A 17,059-nucleotide genomic window follows, 5' to 3' on the forward strand; every position below is an offset into this window, starting at 1 on the left:
CTTCAATTGTCGCTCTGTTCGGGCGCATACAGCAAGCAGAAATGTGCGATAAGTCGGCACTTTGGGCGCCCAAAGCAGGACTTTAGATGGGTTTAGCCGCTTTATGCGGCTAAACTCTGTCTATTTGAGCGTGATATGCATGGGGCCCCAAAAACAATTGAATATCACATGCCGATCTCCTGTCACTTTAGACGAGAGATAGAGGGCGATTCAGTTGTTTTATCGCACCCTAAGAGTGTATAGAGCAGTTACCAGAGAACCATAACGGGGCTTAAGAGCGTCCTCCTTAGCAACCAACGTCGTGCGCAGGGGGCGGGACCAGCAGCACTGGTAAGTGCAGTGCTAGTTGGAGCATCCTGAGGATTCTCTAATCAGCGGCCCAGGTTGCAGGGTGCCTGCCAAGGGCATCTAATGAACGCCCTTGTAGTGCTGCAGCAGTGAACCCTGGAGCTGTTCCAGGAACCCTGCTAGCCAGAAGCAAAGATCGTGGGGCAGCGACAGTGCCACCCAAAGAGCCCTGCTCTCTGTGCACCAGCACCGGTCGCACACCCCTAGCTACGGCCCTGGCAGCAGGGCCGTAGCTAGGGTAGTGCGGCCGGTACCATCGCACAGGGCACCACAGGTCAGGGGGCGTTGTTTGGGCATGTCAAATTTCTGTTTATTATCATTCTCACTTGTAGCTTCCTCTTATTTCATCCCCAGCATCTCCTGGCCTCCCCTATCTCTTCCCTGGCCCTTCCCCATGAGGCCATTCCCCTTTTTTGGGTGCATTATGTCCCTTTGAAAAATGAGGGGGGGCGCCAATGCTCTTTCTGGCACAGGGCACCAAAAAGTCTAGCTACGGCTCTGCCTGGCAGTTACCTGTCCTGAGGCTTTTGCCATCTTTGAAGAGATGATCATATTGCGTCCTCAGCTTACTGTGGTTCTTCGTACGGTAGCACTTAGCCCTATAAAGTGATCACCAGTATCTCTAATGTTCTATTTTTGCTTATTGCATGGTGCATCCCCAGGAGGAATATATTCAGCAAGCTCTTTCTCCCAGACAGGCTACCTCCAGCCCGGAGAAGCTGACAAGAGCTGAGGGTTAGAGGTAGCTGGCCCGGAGGTGAGCAAAGTAAAAAAATGTTCCTAAGCAAAAAGATAACATCAATCCAATACCTAACAAACAGTGGGAAGATGAACCTACCGCTGCTTGTGAAGAAATCATCACGCCATCCGTATAGTCCCAATTGCCGTCTATGGGGATCCACAAAGTCTTTAAGGCTTCAAGGAAGCCTTGCTGGCTGCGCTGAAAGGATCTCCGCCAGGTAGAAGCGCATGTCCATGGCTGCCTTGGGTCTTTGCCGAGACGCAAACCCACAGCATCTAAAGACGCTGCATTACAGTCTGGGGCATATTTGGGAGCGCCGCCGGTCTCACCATCGAAATTTGCCCCAACCCTATGGCCTCCTATGTGCGTCTCTTTACTTAACCGCTTACAGCTAGATGCCACTACTATAAGGGGCAACATTTGCGTGCGACTTGTTACCTCCCAGTATTAAAAATACCCTGCATCCAAATCTATACAGTGCCTATGTACGGACACCATTGGGACGCGACATCGGCCTATTGCGTGAATAACGAGCCTGCGACTCAGTCAGGTCCCTTTATGTCTCTGATCAGCGACAAGGAAATACAGCAGTTTAATTGCTCTTATATATTTGTTACACATCAGCAGGTGTTGCAGTTGTGTAATATGAAATATGTCCTTTCTGACCGTCAACCTCTGTTAATCGCAGAACATAGGAGAGCGGTACTTAATACACTTTAAATAACTGGGCAGTGTCCGGATAGAAACCGCGCATTAGGACCTTTGGCCTAATTGAGATTTAGTACCTTGCAATGTAGCACTGTGAGGAGCATTGTTCTAATTCAGAGTGTGAATACTTCACACTGACATAATTAACATTCTTCCTGTAGTAAATCGGAATATGCTACAGTCCCGCTACAATTTCTCCCAATTCCTAGTTTCATTTACACTTAATCCTATAATCTCTCGTCCGCCGTGTTTTATCAAATGTGAGTTAAAAAAAAAAAAATGCTTTAACTTAATTTGGTAACATTACATAAAAGGCAGCTTGTTACGTTAAAGGGAAGTTTCGGCCCTATAACAACCCCCAATTTTTATATATATATATATATATATATATATATATATATATATATATAATTCTTTTTCTCAATATTGATTGCAAATGGTATGCTAGCCATCCAGTGAGCTGGTGTGGACAGACCGAATATGCTGATCCACCTACAAAATTCTCCAGACATTGACTACTCCCAGTGAATACATAAAATCTGTGCGGTTATTGATGGTCAGGCATTAACGTACATAAATGACACTTACAGTATAAGTGCTCTCTCTTTTTTGTGCATTAGAACTTCGCCTGCGCAGTGGGAGTCTGCAATCAGACTCAAGTTAGTGTTTACTGGGAGGAACTGCAGGTCATGTAGCACTAATAGACGGGTTCGGTATGAAATACTGCCGGCTTAAAAAACGCTGGTTCAAATCCCGACACTGGAAGCCCAACAGCATAAAATCCCAATGTCGGCTGGTAACTATAGTTAACCCTCCCCTCTCCCCACTAACCCTCCCTTGGGGGTGCCTAACCCTAAGACTCTGGGGGTGGTGCCTAACCCTAAATCCCCCCCATGGTGCCTAACCCTAATCCTCCCTCCACGCACCCTAAACTTAACCCTCCCTTGGTGGTGCCTAACCTTAACCTCCCCAGGGGGTGTCTTACCCAAACCTCCCCCTTCCCCTAGCCTAACCTTCTCGGGGGGGTACCTAAACGTAACCCTCCCCGGGGCTAACAGCTTTCGATGCCCGGCTTACCTATGTTCAGTATGCCAGGCATTGCGATTTCGGTGTGATAGGCGTCAGCATTTAGACGTCTATCTTTAGTCCCATGCCGGGCTTTCAGTGTCGGGATTCTGGCAGTGGGCATTCCGGCCGTCGGCATCCTGACTACATCCCCTAATACACATGGTTTTTTGGTTTCCAATGTTTTTCCCTCTCTAGAACCGAGAAATAATCTTGAAGGAGCTGTAAGACACCGGTCTGACATATTATTTTTCAGGAACATAAGAAAGAACCCTTCATTCTATATTGTACACCCAGGACCATCCTTTTAGATAATCTTAGTAATTATTTATTTTCGATGTATATTGTTCAATGTTAGCGTTAATAAATGAAGCAGTAAAGATATGAGTCTTAGAAGTTAGATGTGTGCGTTAATTAGTACAAATCAAATTTGAGGAGTGGGGGGGGGCAGTACCTTTGTGTCATGAAGGTTTCATCAAAGCCTCCACGGCACAAACTCAGCCTGAACAGTTTCCTGTATGATCCATGATATGCCCTTAACATCTTTGATCAGCGACTGTTCGCAAGGTCATGTCTTACAAACCACACCATACAATCCAGCCATTCAACCCGATTGCCGTATAAAGAAAAATACATTTGAACAGATCGGGTCCTTCATGGTTAGACAGGTTTCCCCATTTGAGGTCGGTGGATGACCTAAGACACCTGCTGATGGGGTTCATCTGCCGACTATGTGATCTAATCTGTGTGATTGAATCCAAAGCCATCAGATATTAATGGATGTGATCAGTCCTGGGGCAAAATCAGCTTGTATGGGTCTATCTACTTATTAGTTGATTGGTCTTTAAGCCAGTGTTTCCCAAACTCAGTCCTGAAGGCATTCCTAACAGTTCAGGTTTTAAGGATATCCATGGTTGTGTTCATAGATGCTATAATCAAAGTGACTGTGGTACTAAATAAGTTACCTGTGCTTAAGCATGGATATCCATACAACCTGGACTGTTAGGGTGTCTTGAGGATCAAGCTTGGGAAATACTACCTACTCTCCCTGATCGTTCATGCTCAGGCTCCTGAAAATCGTGTGGTGCTCCCAGATGCTTAGAAGAGTAGGCAAGTCTCCCAAAGGCCGTGTCTGCGCCTGTCCCCATCATGAGTGAAGTGGGTGGTCCTGGAGGCCAATGACGAGATTCACCCTGCGCCACCATTTTGGTAATGCTGCATGAGGCCATGATGATGCAACTGCGTCATCATGCCCCTCCCCCCCTCTTTGCGCCGCCCACTTCAGTCGCACCACGCCCCCTTCCACTGTGCAGATCTGTTGGTGGCAGCGCAAAGGTCAGCATGTATGCACTGTTCTAACCTACAAATGAGTTACTAGTCCTCCCAATAATCTCAGATGACAAGATGTAGACATTGATATAAACTGATGAAGTTGCATAGACCGTTGGCAGTAACAACTGACCTATTAGTTCTGATTGTGGATGCTCTGAAGGGCAATTTTGTGGAAAAAGGCTGCATTAATCCTGTGACATTACCCTCTGGATACATGACCTCTCCAATTTATGGTGAACTTGAATATAATTTATCTCTTGCTATAAATGAAAACAAACCTCATATTCATCAGTGGCAGAGCATCGCACCATATAGTTTATTTAATATCTGCTCCCCTTCTGAAACTCCCCTTCTGTTTTCCTGACCTATCAGTACGCAATATACAAGTCACTCCTACCTTAGTGATGTCATTCACACTGTAAGTTCTATAAAGTGATGCACCGTTTAATATGTTATGACTAAAGACTAAGGGCCTGATTCAGAGCCGCTCGTAAGCGGCCGCTCGTTCGCTCCGAGCGATGTTCGCACAACTGCGCATGCGTATGGGTTGTAATACGCATGCGCGAACCAGTCATTGCGGTCGGAAATTGTGTGCTCGCAAAATAGCGAGTGCCTGCTAATTTGAGTGACAGAATGAGGCGTTTGTGGGTGGTAACAGGGGAAGGTGCTTGAAAACGGGGAGTGGAGATCCGAACGCAGGCGTGCCAAGGGTGTGCATAATTAACAAAGCAGTGTCATCGACCACGTCACTTGGTTGTCTTTTAGCCTGAACTGTTCGCATGATTGCGGTAGGAAAATTCTACCACAAGCACTGCGAGCAGTTCAGACGCCTTTCGATGTACTCGATTAATCTAATAGCGGAGATGACGTAGGATGCGAGCGGCCAGGGGGCGTTTTAAAAAAAATAGGGAGTGCATGTTTTGTTCGCTCGTTCAGACATAGAGGCGTCAACAGACCGCAAAGAGCGAGCGCTCTATTTAAATATCCGGCCCCTTTTTCTAAACGAGCGAGCGCAAATAGCGTCCGGCTCTGAATCAGGCCCTAAATGCACTGAGCTATTCAGACCAGTTAATGTAATGATTTAAGAAATGTGGAGATTATGGAAACCAATCCAATACACCAATTTCCATATATTCTTCAACTATTTCCTGTATTATTCCTTTGCACAATGCTACCAACCTCCTACTGCTGCTAAATAGGACAAGGACTTAAACGTCTCCCTGCTGTATTCTGCAGATGAATGCCATCTATTTCTGCAGTGAAAGCTGATCTGTGATAATGCTAATAGACTACCGCCAGCATCCGATTATTCCCCGGAATTGTATAATGGACTGTCGGCTCACTTTCTAGAATGTATCATTATGTCTTACGTTAAATAAATGTCACTGCTGCCCAGACTATAATACACCCATCCTCTTATATTGTCCTTTCATTGTGTATTTACTTACTTATAAAAATATTAGATATAAAACCACCAGCAATGGTTATTATTTATTTGCATTTACTATATCTAATGCAGAATTTGTCATATACAGGGAACATTGATATAAAGACACAAAATACGGCGTAGGGCCGCCACCAGGATAGTCATTCCTGAATTGTTTGGTTCAGATCTGTATATAACCCACTGCAGGGCCAGCTCTAGGGGTGTTCAACATGAGCGGTCGAACAGTGGCGCCACCAATAGAGGGCGCACCCTTCCCCAGCATCCCGACTTCAGCGGGACAGTACTGTCCCGCTGTTCCACCCGTGGGCCAAAGTGGCCTGCGGGTGGTCAAATCGGGGGGTCACTAGCTGGACCCCGGAGTCTGAATGGATGCTCACGGCATCCATTCAGTGATGGGAGAGGGCTGGGGGAAGCCCAGCTAGTGAGGCTCCCCCCAGCCTGATGTTATTTGGAGGCGTGCCATGTGGGCACGCCCCTCAGATAACTGCACGTAAGGAGGAATGGCCTATGGTAGTTAGGCCACACCCCCGATTTCGGCCACACGCGATAATGAGCACAGAGCACTCGGCCGGCACAGGGCGCTATTAGCCCTGGAGCCGGCCCTGACCCATTGGGTCATGCCACATTTGGTTCTAACCTGGATGTGTCAGCAGTGGCGTCCCTCCCCATGGTGTCACCTGGTGCGGGGAGGGAGACCAATAAAACTTAGTAACAACTATTAAAGGATTACAAGCACTCATAGTACCCTTTGGTTAGATATAATAAGTTACCAATGCATTATTATTATAGAACCAACAATGCACCCCCCCTTATGTATATACAACTCTATGTGTACACAGCTTCTGCCAATTGGTGTGATCCTTCCTCCTTCTCCTCTCTCCCCCCCCCTTCAGCCTGAGTGCACACTCCTCACTACCGCTGGGCATACATAAACACTATCAGGGGTATTCAATATGGGTGCGGTAACATCGTTTTTGCGTTAATATCGGAGGTATGACGTCATTATCGCAGGTTTTACTTTTACACCGTATTCAATTTCAAAAACTTATCGCAGTTTTGAAAAGTCTTTGATAAAAAACGGGGTTAAGTTTTCACCATTGAATAGGTGTCGAAAAAAAGTGCAGAATTGGGGTTTAGGGGTGCAGATTTAAAAAAAATAGCCTGCACCCCTGGGACCGACATTTAAAAAAAGTTTTAAAAAAAAATAGGGACACCCCAAAAAATAATGAAAAAATTGGGGTAAAAAAAAAAAAGGGAAAAAATTGTTTAACAATAGGGAAATAGGTTCAGGGCTATTCTGCAAGTATGCGGCACGTGTTTTCTAGAATAGAATTATAGCGGCAGGTGCACAAATGCAGAATTTTTAAAAACTTACTTTAGGGACTTAAAAATATGCTAGTACCCATTTTCATGTACCCCAAATTTGATGGGACCACTTAAAAAAACGAAAAAAAAAACCTAAGTGCTCTTCTGCATCACTTCTTCAATGTCAGAAAAAAACACCTGCTGCGGCTATTTAAATCCCCGACTTTCAATTAAAGGCTAAAACAGGGGTATCCATAGTGTTCCCCCATGTTTTTACAACTTTAGGGGGGTCTTACAATTATTTTAAGTAAAAATTCGTAACTTTACGCAAATCCAACTTCGGAGTTTAACGTTTTCGTTAATTTTATATTGAATACGGGGATAAGCGGGAGCGCACCAGACTTTAACGTAGGAAAAAACTCCGATATGAAACATTAACTTCGACAGTGAAGTTAACGTTTCATATTGAATACCCCTCTATATATTCCTGAATATATTTCCATAGCACACACACCATGCTACACCACAGTCCGGGACAGCAACACTACCATTCCAGACTGTAACACAGCCAGGGAAGGCTAGGGTGTTCGGCGCCCCTCAGCGATCTATAAATTTGCACCCTCCTCTGCCGCGCGCCGCCAAAAAAGGGGTGTGGCCCCACTGGGTGGGGCGTGGCCTCACGGGACGGGGCGTGGCCTCGCGGCCCGAACCCCGGTGGTCCCGTTCTTGTTACTGCAAGGGGGTGCAGAAGGTGCCTTGTGGCAGTGCCGGTTCCCTTACAATGTCAGGAGCTGAGTTCTGCACTCAATGCTACAGTGCAGCACTCGGCTCTTGTCACTGAAGGGGAGTCTGCACCTTGGTGTCACCCTTCGTCAGGTGACACCCAGGTGCGGGCCGCACCCACCTTGTGACGCCACTGTGTGTCAGAAAGCTATTGGGTAACAGATAATAATTCTTAAATAATAATGTAGATCTGCAGTAGGGGGAGTAAGTGTGGCCTATATTTTATAGGTAATAAAACACATCACCTGTAATGCACTAATGGTTTTCAACATAATGACGAGCGAGTGCTTGAATAAGGGCAAGCAAGTTTAAACCCCTAGGGAGTTTGGTATTGCAGACCCTCACACTAGGGAAGCTAAGGTTAATCTTTTTAAGTAATTAGCCTATGGGGATAGTTTGGGGCGGGTTTAGGGTGGGGTTTGGCAGACATTTTGTGTTTTTCACTAGTTAGGATCGATGTTCCCCCACTGCGCATGGGAACGCCTACCGCTTTGGTAACAACACAATTGGTATTTTTTCTTTGCTGGATGGGTTTGTCAACCTCTTTGCAGTGGGAAAGAACGGCAGTCTGGTGGGTATTACCCGGCTATATGGAGGTGCGTTCTCTACACCGATACATTAATCTAGTCTGACCTTCCCTACTGGGGGGCATTGGCACTGGCTGGCTGGCCGGCCCTGTTATGGTGTATTGGTGGGAGAGTTGGAGCCTTATAATTATATTGGTAACGGGCAATTGGCCTAGTTACACATGTCGTGGACATTAGATTAGCGTAAGACGTAATGTAGCTGAGCAGCTGGCCATTCTCTCTTTCTGCCACCATACTTTAGTTGATTGTTAAATTTAAATAAAACAGGTGACCAGTTGTTATTGCATTTTACTATGACTGCGTCATTTGTTTAGTTGAGTTTATAGCTTGTTTCTTTAGGTTTCATGGTTAGTGTGTGGGGGTTATGCAATCTCACTTCTGTCGATAGGGAGTTTATCTAATTTATCCGTAATACAAATCTTGTGTCGTATGTACCGCCAAGTGTGTCGCAGTGACAGAAAGGCTGGTACATGGGTCATACATGCGCATTCTAGGCTCAGCAATGGCATTCTCTGATTTGTCCGGAATGGATGCTGAGAATTGCATGTAGAACAAGAGAAGTGATACTGGGCCTCATTCAGAGGCGGTCGGAGGATGCAAGCGGTCGCTCAGAAACTGGGCGGCCACTTGCATCCTGACCGCACGCCTCTGTTGCGGTCGTTAGGCTGTGGGTTAACACCCACAGCTCTAACGACCGCTCCGTTGATGGTCGCGATGGTCAGAGACCATCGCGACCATCGGGGCTTACGACGAGACCCTAGGGTAGGGTCTCCCTTGTTGTAAGCCCCGGAGAGCTTCTGGCTCTGTCTGAGCCGGAAGCTCTCCACTGACATCACTAGTGATGTCAGTGGGGCCGCCCCCAAACGGTAGGCGTTCCCATGGGAACGCCTCCGTTTGGGCTGCCACCCCCCTGGCCCGCCTTCCAAACGGGGCGAGCTGTCAACCAACATCGACAGCTCGCCCCCTTTGGATCGAGACCCGCTACGACCGGCGCTGTCGGTCGTAGCGGGTCTCACGTATGCGCACAACGGCGCCGGGGCCGTCGTGCGCATGCTCTGTGGGGGGCCATCGACCCGGTCCGAGCGCATCGGCGCTAACGACCGGGTCTGAATGACCCCCACTGTGTGTTTGGTCAGAGAAGAAAAAAAACAGGGCTTTAGCTCTTGTGTTCTTTATATCCCGCTATAGTATAATGCACCAGAATAAAACTTTAGGGCTGCGGTTCCAAGGTGCCACCAATTCACAAATGACGTAGCCACTGTCCATGTACTGTACGTAGGTTACCAAGGGGCATATTTACCACAACCCGCATGTAAAATGTGGTTGTGGCATGAAAATATCGCCTCTATTCGCAATGCGGTAATGAAACTGTTTGCTTGCACTTATTAAAGTTGGGGCAGCGGGACAGAGCTTCAAGAAACACCCTGACCCAGTGAAGGGCTAGAAGCTACAGCTATCACTTAGTTTCCGGGATCAGACCAGGCGTGCATGCTACACTTCCTCACCTGTCTACCTGTGCATAACTCAGTGGGGCCCAACGGGGAGAAATATGGGCTAACGTCATCTGAAGATGGCATTAGCTGCCGGGGCCCAGCTCCAGGATGCTTGGCATTCCAGAGCTTGGTCAATCTGACCATCTATCAACCCGCATAGAAACCTTTTGAAGGCTGCTTTTGCGGTTGGAAATGGAAGGCCTGAGGCAGATATCGGAGATCTTCCTGAAAACATCCCCTATGAATTCGTGTCCTAGGTATGAAATCACTGAATACTATTAGATACTGGAGACAGATTAGTGAATATTTATGATAACTGGTGCTGAGGAACGAGGTGCAGTAACCCTTGGCAGACTTTTGCTATCTTTTTCTAAGCCGCCCTTCAAAAAATATCCAGAATGCGATTAGTTCATACGTGTTATTACACCTGGCCATCGGTGTTCATCACAGCACCCAATCGATTCCTCACTTTTATGGATGGACACGGAGAAGCCGTATTTGGGGAAGAATAATGTATGTGTTGGTTTGAACGCTGCTTCAAAACGGCCAGTCATAAAGTTAGTGTGAATGAAAAAGTTTTGCTTATTCTGTTACCTTTCAGGTAGAAAAAAAACCTGTGAGCTGTAGATTTAGCCGGCAGGTGTCACCTCCGTTGGAAAAGATAAACTTCTGAGCTCTCCTATTGCTCCTCTCCCTTCTCTAGTTATTCTCTAAGGAAGTTGGCTGCTGAAAGGTTCATATCCCGACAGCAGAAGTCCGGCAGGGGTGAAGACCCCGACTGCTAATTTAGGTAAGTACCGCTTACCTAATTCCCTACCCTAACCCTCCTTTACGGGTGCCTAACCTCCCACCCAAGTGCCTAACCCCCCTCTAAGTGCCTAAACCTAACCAACCTTCCCCGCAGCCTAAACCAAAGTCTCCTGGGGGGGTGCCTAACCCTAACCTCCCCCCAGGCGTGCCTAACCCTAACCCTCCGTTCCCCATGCCTAACCCTAACCCTCCCGGGGGGCTGCCTAACCCTAAGTGCCCCCCGGGAGGCCCTAACCTATCCCTCCCCCCCCGCGGCTGTCCGCGTCCGGCACCTGGCTTACTTTCGATCGGGATGTCGGGCTCCTGGCGTAGGTAAAATGACAGGCATCGGGATTTTGACGCCTGTCATTAGACCCTTGCCAGGATTAGACAGTCGGGATGCAGACAGTCGGCATTTAAGGGGTCATTCAGACCCGCTCGCGAGCGCAGGACGCTCGCAAGTGGGTCGACGGAGGGAGCTCCGTCGTGCGCATGCGCGAGACCCGGCGAGCGACGGGCTCTCCATCGCTCCGGGTCTCGCACCAAAGGGGGCGTGCTGTCAATGTTGATTGACAGCACGCCCCCTTTGGTGGGCGTGCTGGGGGCGTGCCTGCCAGACGGAGTGATGTCAGTGGGAGTGATTTTGGCTCTGATAGAGCCAAAATCACTCCAGGGCTTGCGGCAGCGAGACCCTACCGCAGGGTTTCCGCCTCAAGCCGGATGGTCGCGATGGTCAAGACCATCGCGACCATCATCATGGACGCTCGCATATGCTGTGGGTGGTCACCCACAGCTATGCGAGCGGCCAGGAGGCCGCTCCATTTTCATGGAGGAGGGCTCTGATTCAGAGCGAGCTTTCTGGTCAGAGCGTTTGGCTCTGAATCAGGCCCTTAGACCGTCAGCATCCCAACTGCATACCGCTGAGAGTACTGTTACATTTTTACAAACTAAAACTATAGATGCAAATGTCTGCAAAACACTTAACCCTTAGTTTTCAGCATAATAAAGTAGAAAACGTAATTGCAATGTTTCATCGTATTCTCATTTGAAGGGTATGAATGTAACGAGAAAATAACTGAACTGGCAAAGCGCTTTAATAAGCTGAGAATAGTAAGCTCTTTTCCACCCATCCGCAGTAACCCAGTTATCGGGAGTTATTCTGTAACTGTCTGGGTTAGTAATATCACTAGCAGGACTGTGCGTTGTTTGGACGGAACAAGCCGCACACAGCAACACCAAGGGCCTTAGGCTTTGCCAGCGAAGCCTCCAGCTTGAGATTTATGTGATACTGTGGGAAGAATGCAGCTCGGAACGTGATGTCCGAATTCACATCCGCCAATTATTCCCCAGAGATCTGTATTCTGGTGCGGACGGAGGGGGCTGGTACCTGGTCACCAGCAGCAAATGACTCAATGAGTTATTAATGAGTGTCAAAGCAAAGGGTCTTTTCTGCATTCATTGTCGCCCATTCATCCACAGGTAATTAAACAGGCTAAATAGAGACAACATCAATCTGTTCAAACCAGTGTAAATGTCCTATCCCACTGCCTATAGCGGTAAGCCTCCATTAGAACTATAGGACATTTGTTGTGCTACAGAACATACTGATTTCTCCAAAACACCAGCATATGTATAACACAATGTAAATTGTTAAATGCACTTTTATCAATGGGGATTCTTTACAGTATAGTTGTTGTTATAATTATTATGTCATGCTAGCATATAGTACAGCAGTGAGCAGTTGTAGAACTATGCTCAGGCAATCAGTCCCTGCTACATTGAAGGTCACAGTCTGAGGGCCGGATCGATGTTCGGGAATCTGTGCATGTGCAGAACGGTTCTGCGATCCCGCTCGCAGACTGGCAGTGATTGACAGTCTGCTGCTGTTTGTGGCTGGGGAGGGGGCAGCGATGACCTCCGTTCCCCGAAACAGAGGCGTGTCGCCGCTGTTGGGGGGGGGGAGTCAGGATCTTCGTCGCCTGACGGTGATTTCCTGGCTTCTTCGTCTCAACTGCGGCGGCCGGTTGCGTGACCCCATGAGTCACTTTAGCCTGCCAATGTCCCGCAATGTATCCGATGCTGCGTTGGACAACGCAGCTCGGGTACATAATGCAGCAGGAGGTGTGATGCCCCCAGGAGGTGTGATGCCCCCAGGAGGTGAGATGCCCCCAGGTGGTGAGATGCCCCCTGCTGCATTACCATATCTGCACAGGCGGAATCGCAAAGCATCTTGCGAGCAGCTCAGCTATTCCGTCTGAAGCTGAATCAGGCCCTAATTTCCCTACCAGAGACATAAACATCAGACCAATATATATCCTCTTTTATGACCCCTGAACTTGGGAGGAAATCGGAGCAGCTGGAGTAAACCTAGGAGAATAACGTACAGTGCAGGGAGCCCTTCCGGTCCCATCACTGTGAGGTAGCCATGCTAGCCATTCAACGCTTTATTTATTACACATCTGTACCCCTAGTTGTTAGGTCATTGTTTGGGCTTTAGGACACTGTAGATTGATGCAGTGGGGACAGTAAATGAAGTGGCTGCTGGTGTTTTTACGGGATGCGGTGAGGATCCCGCCAAGCGGGATGCCGTCTGCCGGGACCCCGGCATCGGAATCCCGAACGCAGAGACAACACCGGCGACAAAATCCAGACATTACTCTGGATCCCGATAGATGGCATCCCGATCGTAAGGACACCACGGAAAGGTGAGTATCAGCCTGGAGGGGGGTGTTAGGTTTAGGCGCCCCGGGGGGAGTTAGTGCTAGGCTCCAGGCAGGGGGGAGGTTAGGGTTAGGCTCCAAGCAGGGGGGGGGGGTTAGGTTCAGGCACCACCGGGGGGGGGGTTAGGGTTAGGCACTAAGGGGGGAGGGCTAGGGTTACACACTAAGGGGGGAGGGTAAGGTTTAGGCACTTACCGGGAGGGTTAGGGTGCAGGGTAGTATCAGGGTACAGGAAAGGAGGGTTAGGGGGTAAATAGGACAGGGGAACATTTCTTACCATTCCCTTGTCGGGATTTGAACCATCGGGATACCACTGTCAGTGCAATGACAGCCAGCATCCTGTCCATCGGTATTTCATACCGATTCCGTTTTTACTAGTATGATGAAAACAATTGATGCTGTGTGACTGGGCCTACCTACTGACACAGTGCAGGGAGGAGAGAGACCTGTACAGAGCACACACCAGTCTCCCTTATCCTGCCCTGGACACTAATTACTACTGTAGGGTGAGAACCCTATTGCTGTGTGACTGGGCCTACCTACTGACACAGTGCAGGGAGGAGAGAGACCTGTACAGAGCACACACCAGTCTCCCTTATTCTGCCCTGGATACTAATTACTACTGTAGGGTGAGAACCCTATTGCTGTGTGACTGGGCCTACATACTGACAGTGCATGAAGGAGAGACCTGTACACAGCACACACCAGTCTTCCTTATCCTTCCCTGGACACTGATTATTACTTACTGTAGGGTGAGAACCCTATTGCTGTGTGACTGAGCCTACCTACTGACACAGTGTAGGGAGGAGAGAGATCTGTACAGAGCAAATGGCAGTGTCCGTGCCTGGACACTAGTGACTGAGGTAAGAACCCTATTGCTGTGTGACCGGACCTATCCACTGACACAGTGTAGGGAGGAGAGAGATCTGTAAAGAGCACACACCAGTCCTACTGCTCTTCCAATGGACACTAGTGTGAACACAAACCAGTGTGAGATCCCTACTGCAGTGATACTGCCCCCATCTATATCAATATACATATAGATAGAACATATGCAGTTCTAAGAAAATGATTACAGTGCCATAAATTTGCCGTTTGCGTAAAGCGCATTATTCAAGTTTTCTGATGCTTTACTAATGACATGTTTCCCAGAACCTTTCTGCATTAATAATATGCATGTTGTATCACAAGTGCGCCACAGCAAGGACATCAATACGTCAGCAAACTATCCGAGCCCTTACACAAGTGCATAAATACATGTATTTACCAATTATGCGCGCTGTGAGCCCCAGATGCATTTGTTATAGCAGGTAGACAATCCCACATTATGGATGCTGTGCCAGTTACTTAACATTTCAGATGTAATAAATGTGCAAATGTCTATAAATGTGCGTGTTCATTCATTCATGTGTATTTGTGAAACATGGCGGTACCGTGGGCTAAATACCTGTTTTTGATGGACTCGTGAAAGAGCTCAAGGTTTCTCTTACATCCGGATTAGCCAACCTGTGACTGTCCAGCTGTTTTGGACCTACAGTTACCAGTCGGCTGGCCTGCGGTACCACGACAGCTGCCCTTGCCATAGGTTGCCTACCTAAAACCTATTCCCATTTTTGTACAAAGACCCAGTTGGACGTTCACCGTGATCAAACATTTTGGACTAAATAAAAGATACAAAAAAAAAAGTACAAATCTGGGGTTATGCATCACAGTAATGTCGATCTTACCTATAATGATGGCGCACGCACTCACTAGCCCTATTTCTTTCTTTAAGGTTACGTTCTCTGTGGCGGCGTCCTGGCCCCCCGGCGTGGCATTGGGTAGGTGCGGTGTCGGTGCCGTCGGACCGTGCCCCGGACCGCTGCTGCTGTTGGAGTTCTTGATCGGATTCTCTCCTGACATTTCTCCAGCGTCCTGGATTTCCTTCAGCCCAGCTCAGCCGCCTGCCAGACTGTTGCAATGCTCGGTGTGGGCTCGCTCGTCTTGGACAGGACCCTGTGTCTTCGCCAGGTACCTTATTTTTCTCTCTGCTGCACCTGCAGAGCACACAGTGACAGCACACACACACACACGGAGACTGGCACACGCAGAGTACCCTTCACATGCTGCCACAGCCAGTGTGCTCTCTCCACAGTCAGGACCAGGAGGAGTGTCCACACACTGGGCTCTTAAAGACACAGCGCTCGCATCCATTGCCCCCCCCCCCCCCCCCCCCTCTTCCCTTGGTCAAAAGAGAGTTCATTATAATCTTTCAGCAGTACATGCAAATATTTTCTGCACTTAAGTATTTAACGGCACCACAGGGTTGTTCTTGAAAATCCGTGGCTAATCTTCATTATATTGGCCAGCTGTAATTTTTTTTTCCAGCATCATGTGAGTACTCTGCAGCTGTAACAACACTAGTATGCTTTATTGCTCTTTATGGTAACGTAGTATGCAGGTAGTGATACCTTTGACTTGGCTGAATTCGAGTCCTATCCACATTTTTGCATTTGCTGTCAAAATTGCAGATACAGAAAATGAACGTTTGTCACAAGACCTCAATATGCAAGTGTGAGAGTGCATGAGCATCAGGGCCTGATGGGAGCAGGGCAATTATTGATTCTTTGGGGGGAGTCGCACCCTGAGATACCTTAGGGCAGTTGTGGTTGAACAAGCAAATTAGCCAATGGAATCAGGGGTGGCCATATTGAAAGCTGATGGGGAGATTTATCATACCTTCTAAAGGGGACAAGTGGAGGTGTTGCCCATAGCAACCAATGAAATTGCAGCTATCCTTTATCATGTACACTCTGTGAAATGACTAGAATCTTACCCAGTGATACAAGATGTGTAATCACTGTCATTTATCAAGGTGACTCCTGCTGGGGAGACCCTGTGAACGCCTACCCTACCAGTGGTGCCTTTTCTGCCATTCCGTACCAGCGCAACGCTGATGCGGTAATCCGGTGCCTGATTTGTTCTTACTAGGCAGCGTGAGAGCTGCTGAGACTGCACACGCCCAGTATATTCTTTATTCTAATTCACCAGCAGATGGAAGACGAGCCCCGATAATTATTGATAAATTGCAAACTAGGGATGGCCATCGGTGGGTAACTATCGATGGCACCATCGGTAGTGATCATAGATGGTGTAAAACCAATCAGAAGCAATCGATGGTTTAAACCATCAACGGTCATCTCTGCTCTATGACATACTGGGCTGCCTACCATTTAGAACCAAGGGACGAGGCTTCACAGGTGCATCAGGGGGCAAAAAAACCAGCAACGTTCTCTGGGCCTGATTCAGCAAGGATCGCAGTTGCTCATATGCACGCAATCGGCCTCTGCGATCGGGACTGCCATTGCAGTGACTACGCAGACCCATGGCAGTGATTGACAGGAAGTGGCGTTTGTGGGTGACGTGGGGGGGGGGGGGGGTGGTTGGCCGAACGCAGGCGTGCCAGTGCGTTTCAATGCCGTTGCATGGGCGTGCATAAATTATCCACAGCGATACCCTCATATTGCAGCAAGCAATTCCTGAGTGAGGTCAGACCTGCCTTAACTGTGCGTATGGGTCCGATGTTACTCGATTGTACTGATGTTTTCGCAGTCTTGCCAACCATTACGGATATGCGTGTAGGTGAATTGGGCGTCCTTATGTAGTAGTGCGGCGGCATTGCGTTACAGATTAACATACTATCGCAGTTGAACTACGTGCGTACACTATATTGCGATCAGTGGTGAATCAGGCCCTCTGCC

The 17,059-nt window shown here is 48.2% G+C and overlaps 1 protein-coding gene across 1 annotated transcript in view; it reads right to left on the bottom strand.

Annotated features, from left to right (window-relative positions):
* The window catches only part of SLC7A10 (solute carrier family 7 member 10), a 90,680-nt gene extending 75,234 nt beyond the window's left edge, over positions 1-15,446 (bottom strand). Inside the window, exon 1 of the mRNA XM_088451096.1 lies at positions 15,047-15,446. Within this exon, the coding sequence (XP_088307222.1) occupies positions 15,047-15,221 (175 nt within the window). The 5' untranslated portion in view covers positions 15,222-15,446. The remainder of the gene's footprint in view (positions 1-15,046) is intronic.
* Positions 15,447-17,059: the final 1,613 nt, after the last annotated feature.

This window comes from Taudactylus pleione, unplaced genomic scaffold (genome assembly GCF_031769625.1).
Source record: "Taudactylus pleione unplaced genomic scaffold, aTauple2 ptg000537l, whole genome shotgun sequence".
Classification (NCBI taxonomy): domain Eukaryota; kingdom Metazoa; phylum Chordata; class Amphibia; order Anura; family Myobatrachidae; genus Taudactylus; species Taudactylus pleione.